Source organism: Chrysochloris asiatica, unplaced genomic scaffold (genome assembly GCF_000296735.1).
Source record: "Chrysochloris asiatica unplaced genomic scaffold, ChrAsi1.0 scaffold00039, whole genome shotgun sequence".
NCBI classification, from domain to species: Eukaryota; Metazoa; Chordata; class Mammalia; order Afrosoricida; family Chrysochloridae; genus Chrysochloris; species Chrysochloris asiatica.
The window spans coordinates 17,729,671-17,736,504 of record NW_006408557.1 but is presented as its reverse complement, the minus strand read 5'-3'; the positions used below and the strand labels follow the sequence as shown (position 1 = coordinate 17,736,504).

The following is a 6,834-nucleotide window of genomic DNA, read 5'->3' as shown; positions in this document are numbered from 1 at the left end:
ACTTATTCAACCTGTATGCTGAGCAAATAATCCGAGAAGCTGGGTTCTATGAAGAAATATGTGGTATCAAGATTGGAGGAAGACTCATTAACAACCTGCAATATGCAGATGATACAAGCTTGCTTACTGAAAGTGAAGGGGACTTAAAATATTTACTGATGAAGATCAATAGATAGATATGATAGATATGTGTTGTTATTATTATTATTGTTATTATTAAGTGACACTGAGTTGGTTCTGAGTCACAGAGATCCTCTATAGGGTTTCCAAGCAGTGGCTGCTGGGTTTGAGCCACTGACTTTGCAGTTAGCAGTCCAGTGTTTATCCTACAGCACCACACCAGGACTCCAGATACGTATATTGTGTTGTTATTAAATAGGTTCCAACTCATAGCAACCCTGTATACTGTTTTCAAGGAGCAACTGGTGGGTTTAAACCACCAACCTTACAGTTCAAACCAAGCTTGTTATCAAGTGCTTATCCTACCGTGCCACATCAGGACTCCAGATAGGTATATGTTGTTGTTACGTGCCATTAAGTCAGTTCTGACTCATAGCAACCCCACACAGGGTTTCTGAAGAGTGGCTGGTGAGTTTGAACCACTGACCTTGTGGTTTAACCGACCTTGTGGTCCAGTTCTTATTCTACAGCTCCACACCAGGACTCCAGAAAGGTACATAGTGGGGGCAAAAGCACTAGTGAGGGATGCACATCATAGAATGGGCAACCATTAGAGATCAAAAGCGCAGCATTTACCCAAGTTCAGACGAGTGGGGAAAGAAAGAGAGATGGAAACAAGAAACACAGGGAGGAAGTGAGAATGCAATCATTGAGAAGAAATGAACGTATGATTTGTGTAAAACTGATGATCTCCTCTGTAAACCTTCACTCAATTCACAGTAAAAGGTTAAAAAACAAAAAACACTTAGAATTTTTCCAAATGAAATTGCAATGAATGTCAATTGTTTCAAACTGCTTTATTGGTTATAAATATCAAAGTAATAAGGCATCCAGGAAGGATAATAAGCCTCCTATAGAGTCGGTACTGACTTGATGGCACCTAACAACAACAATATACACATCAGGAGCCCTGGAGGCACTGCGGCAAATGTTTGGCTGCTAAATCAAAAGGTCCATGGTTTGAATCCACCAGCTGCTCCATGGAAGAAAGATGAGGCAGAATGCTTCCCTAAAGATTGTTGTTATATACCGTCCAGTCGGTTCTGACCACTAGTGATCCTGTAAAGGATTTCTGAGGAGCAGCTGATAGGTTTGAACCACCGACCTTGCGGTCCAGTACATTATCCTGCAGTGCCACATTAGGACTCCTCCCTAAAGATTTGTTGTTGTTGCTATGTGTCGTGGAGTTGGTTCTGACTCATAGCGACCCTGTACAGGGTTTCCAAGGCTATAAATCTTTTCAGGAGCAGAAAGCCTCATCTTTCTCCCCCAGAACAGCTGGTAGTTTCGAACTGCTGACCTTGTGGTTCACAGCCCAACTCGTAACCACTACACTACCAGAGCTCCTTCCCTAAGATTACAACCTTGGAATTTCTATGAGGCAGTTCTACTCTGTCATATCGAGTAACTGAGTCAGAATTGCCTCAAGAGCAATGATTTGGTTTGTCTTTTATATGCATTTCATTTATGTGTGATCTTATTCTTTCTTTGCTTTTAAATATATATGATTAACATACTTAAGCTTTTAGGGACCAACATTCTAGAGTCAGCCTATTTTAAAAATATAAACAAAAATGCATTTGTGCAATTGAAATAGCTATACCTAGAGTCAAAATAGAGGAAATTGAGGACCAAGGTGACAATGCAGGTTCAGCTGAAGCAGTGTGGACGGAGGGAAGGGTCAGGGGCCCATGCAGCCTAGTCTCCTCAGTCACCTAGGAACCTGCAGCCTGTTGGCTTCTGTGGTACTCTGGAGAGCCTTCAGGGGAAAACCAAGGCAATCTACCAGAATCTAAGCCTGGAACTCACTCACTTAGTCAGCCCCGGCATTCTATCAGCCCCCGCCACCTCCCAGTGCCTGTTCTGGGCCAGGAGCCAGACACATTCCTCAGGCCCCCACGGGCCTCTGAAGCTGACTGGGTGGAGTGAGGAAAGGGCTGAGCAAAGCAGAAACCTCCCAGGGGAGATGGCATAAGGCGGATATGGGACCATCACAGCAGGAGGCCTACCATAACCAATACAGAAACTGAGGGCCACAGAAGACAAGGATCACATACTGAGGGGATAATAAAGAAAATCATCCACCAAGGTTCTGTACCACCACCCCTGCTACCTAGGGCCAAGTCCTCTCCCAAAGAAAGATAGGTCTCCGGGTTTCAGGGCCCATGGGACTAGAAGAACCTGGAGTTGAGGCTCTCCAAGTCCTCAGGAAAGAATCTTGGCTACTCCTTCCCTGATCACTACCCCTCTCCTTTCCTGAGTCACTCACCGGGTGGCAGATCCTGTCATGTATCTTTTACCCTATTCATGACAACCCAGCAAGGCAGGAGTTACATACCCATTTTATAAAGGAGGAAACTAAGGCTCAAGGAAATGAAGTGGCTTTTCCAAGGCCATATAGTTACTGGGTGGAAGAGGGGAAATGAAAAACCAGGTTTGGCTGGCTCTATGCTAGCTTTCCCTTCACCATCCTATGCTGTCTGGCTCCAGGAAGGTCCTTAAGTTGTACTGCTGCTTTCAACTTGCCCACCTCTCAGCCCTCCACTGAGACCTCAGGAAGGCAGGGAAGCTTTTAAACACCCACACCTACCTCACTGGGCCCTGAGGATACAAATACTTACCCTCTAGCACCACCTCCTTGCCTGTTTTCTTGAGGGCCTGAACGGCCTCATCATGGGAAGCAGAGGACAAGTCTTCTCCATTCACAGACAGGATGGCATCCCCCACAAAGAGGGCCTCTGTCTGGTCAGCTGCCAGTCCCTTGAAGATCTTGGAAATGAGAATGGGCATCTTGTTCTCCCGGCCCCCTGCACAGGTATAGAAAGAAGAAGAAACTGAGGCATACTCTCCAATGCTTGTGAGTCACATCAAGGCAAAAGTATTTACTGAAGGCCTTTCTTGGTGGCAGTCCAATGCTGGAAAAGGGGGGATAAGAGAGTAAACAGTGCTTCAGGAAAGAGTCTTAGACATTTGAGACACTAATAATACTAAATAATAAGTCAGATTCTAAATTAATAATTCCCATGGTCTGGTTCCATGCTTTGGGTGTTCAATAGTGTTTAAATAACTGATAAGGTGCTTCAATTGCTTTTTCTTAAATATTTTAGATTTTAAGCCATTTTCCTATAAGAAAATAACCCACGGATACTCCCCGAATCTGGAATTAAGATAGAAGCCAGCTATTCCTATAGTCCCAAAGGACCACTTTAGAAATAAGAAAGAATTTTGATGCAGAGTTCAGGTTGAAAACCAATGCCTTAAAATGTAAACATTTCAAAAGCTTACCTAAATTGTATCTCGTATGCAAAAGAAGTCAATACAATAATGCCAATGCTTTATTGCTAACCTCTTAAATGCCCTTTTACTGTAAGAAATAGAAGTAACAGTTCACATTAGTTCAGAGTACCATGTGCCAGGCTCTGTGCTAAATGCTTTAAATGCCATCTCACCACATCCTCACAACAGTCCTAGCACACAGTCACCCTCAACTTGCTATTAGGAAAACTGAGGTGTGGAAAGGAGACCTCTGCTTAAGGTCACCCAGCTAGTACGTGACAGAGCCAGCATTTAACTCGGGTCTTCGAACTCTAGAACCAGCTCACTCTTCACCCCAATGGTATACTGGGTCCTCAGATATCGGACTCCTGGTCTATCCTCAGAGTTCTGAAGATGAGGAATTAGTGACTCAAAGAAAAATCAAATGAAATCCACTGCCATAGAGTCGGTTCTGACTCACAGCGACCCTACAGAATAGAGTAGAACTGCTCTTAGGGTTTTTGACACTGTAAATCTCTATGGGAAACAGACAGCATCATCTTTCTCCCACAGAGTGACTGGTGGGTTCAAACTACTGAATTTTTAGTTAGCAGTCCAGCACTTAGCACATTGTACCACCAAGGCTCCTAAGAAAGGAGGTCCTTATTCCTAAATCACTACAGCAAGTTGGTGGTAGATAGGATTGGAGAAGGGTAATATGGCTACAGCTGGAATACTTCTTCAACTTCATACAGGCCCAAGAGTTCACTCACCGAACTGCTCAGAGATTGTGTCCTAGCAGAGGAAGGGCTTTCTAGTTCTCCCTACCTGCTCCCAATTGAAATAGGAATTTTAGCTCAATCTGAAGCCATGATCATTCCTGGCTGCCTGTAGCTGGGCTGGACCCTAGAATGATCACCATAGCAACAGAAGCCCAGTCTCCATCCACAGGAATTTGATTAAGCTGGTATGTAACCTGGGCCTCCAAAAAGTACTCTCACACCCACATGGAAGCATGAAATTTCACTGTGTGTGACCTTGGAACATCCCTATGCCTGAGTCATGTTTTGTCCATCTGTTAAATGGAACGCTGTATGGACTCTAAGTTCCTTCCTGCTCTAACACACTGAGTGCACAAATTCTAGATTGGCCCAGTTACCTTATCTAATGCTGGAACATGGGAGCAAGCCTAGTGCCTGCCCCCTGGGCTTCCCACTCTCCTCTTTGAGACAACCTGGGCTGGCTGGCTGGGAATTTGCCCTTACACTAGGAAGAATCAATACCCCTGGGGAACCTCTAAGGGGGAACCTTAGCCTGATCATTGAAGTTCAAATCCCAGTTCTGCCACTCATGAATTGTATAACCCTAGGCAAATTGCTTCACCTTTCTGAGTCTGTTTCCTCACCTGCAAAATAGGGGTATATATATCCTACCCTTCTCCACTGTTGCCAGGATATAGTGGATCCTGCACCTAGAGTACTAGGCAGAGCACCTGGCACGGCGGTAGCAATTACCTCCTCAGACTCACCCCCTAGCCAAAGGGTCTGGAGGTACTGGTGAACAGAGGGGACAATGAGTAATAGGCAAGTACCCTAAGAAGCACACAGGCAGGAATGGTGAACCCAGGAGCTGGAAGTGTACAGAAATTTTAAGCACTCTGGTTAGTTGCTTCAGAAGTCTCTCCTAGCCTCCATTTTCCCTCTCATCCAACAGCAATAATTAACCAAGTGCCTACCATGTGCTGACATGGTAAACATTTTAGACACCTGGTCTCAAAGAAACATCACAACTCTATCATCCCCATTGTACAGTTGAGAACATTGAAGTCCAGAGGTGGGAAGTGATTTGTCCAAGTTCACACAGCTGATTCTGGACTCAAATGGAATCTGGTTGACCCTTAAAGAAAGTTGTCAGTATCTGGGGGATCTTCGCCTCTCAATCCTGCAAGGTGGGGAGGGTCAGCTCAGGAGACTCAAGCCCAGCTGACAGGGCTCCTTGCCTCAGTACACTGTCTTCCTGGGTCCTCAGATTTCTAGGTCCATTCTGGCTCCCTGTCTGTGACTCAAATCTGTGCCTCCACCCACGTCCTGCCCCTCCCAGCCCCAGTAATGTCCCAGGCCTCATGCCTGTTCTCCACCCTCTCCTCTCCAAGGGCCCCTCTTGTCCTTGGTACCCAGGCTAGTTGCCGCCTCCCCTCCCCTGGGTTCCTGTCTATGCCTCCGCACAGAACTCCCACCCACAAGTCCTTGGAGCACCCTGAGCCCTCTCAGACACCCGAGAAGGCCAGTCCTTGACCACCCACCCCTTGCACTGTTAGGGACACTTAAGTCTCCGACCTTGGTGATCCCCATGCCTCAGTGTGCTCTGTCCCCTCAGATTCACCGTCCCCCTAGACAGAGGCCTCCAACTCCATGTCCTCAGTGCGCCACCAGCTCCCGCGACCCTGCGCCTCCAGCGGCCCCACAGACGCCACAACCCTGTGCCCTGGATACCACCGCGCCCACCTTTGATGCTGATACCCAGCCCGCCGGCATCGGCTTTGCGCACCGTCACACTGCGCCGCTGAAGCAGCAGCGCCTCCGGCAGCTGCGGGGGCGCTGCGCCCGGCTCCGTAGCGCCGTTAAGCTGCGCGGGCTCGGACTCCCGCAGGGCGCCAGACTCCGGGCCGGGTTCGCTGTCAGCGGGGCTCACGGTCAGCATGTCCTCCGCCAGACTGAGCAGCACCCGCTGCCACCGCTCGCCCCCGGCGCCCGAGCCCGCCCCGGTACGCAGCTCCAGCAACCCGGTGCGCGGGGCGCGCCTGCCTGCCGCCATCTTCGCCTCCGGGGCTCGGACTCCGCACTCGCCCGGCTCTGCCGTGCTGGCCCGCTGCGACCGAAAGCCAGGGTACAGGGCAGCGGGGGCCCGGTTGGGCCAGCCGCCACCCTACCCCAGCCGACAGGGTGGAGCCTCGGTGGGCGGGGCTACCCGGGTGTGGCTAACTGCTGGGGGCGTGGCCACCTGTCACTAGCGAGAGGACGGGGCGAGGCGAGGAAAGAGACCTGGACCCAGAAGGATGCAATGTGGGGGCTTCTCAGGGAAGGAGACCGCAAGTGAGAGAGGAACCTGTGAGGTGCTGGTGCTTGAGCTGGTGGGCCATGCAGGGGGCGGGGGTTCATGTTGAAGGTGGTGCCCCGGAGAGTGGGGCGCGCAGGGCCAGGATCCTAGCTCAGACTGATGGGCTCACAAGAACGTGAGGCAGAAACCCTACTCCTGGGGCCGAAAAAATACCCTTGGGGCAAGGTTTTGGGCGTAGGGACCGGACTACGTAGGGCGGAGCGCTGACCCTCAGATGTTGTTAAGTGCCCTCGAGTGGGTTCTGACTCATAGCGACCCTGTATAGGGTTTCCGAGGAGTGAC

At 49.2% G+C, this 6,834-nt stretch overlaps 1 protein-coding gene across 2 annotated transcripts in view; it reads right to left on the bottom strand.

The window, feature by feature from the left end:
• Positions 1-6,378, bottom strand: part of SNTA1 (syntrophin, alpha 1) — a 37,348-nt gene extending 30,970 nt beyond the window's left edge. The window contains exons 1-2 of one of the 2 annotated variants that reach the window (XM_006860682.1): positions 5,940-6,378; positions 2,802-2,987 (exon numbers count right to left, since the gene is read on the bottom strand). In XM_006860682.1, coding sequence (XP_006860744.1) covers positions 2,802-2,987; positions 5,940-6,249 — 496 coding nt within the window. In that variant the 5' untranslated portion in view covers positions 6,250-6,378. The remainder of the gene's footprint in view (positions 1-2,801; positions 2,988-5,939) is intronic. The other variant, XM_006860683.1, reaches the window with a different exon arrangement.
• Positions 6,379-6,834: the final 456 nt, after the last annotated feature.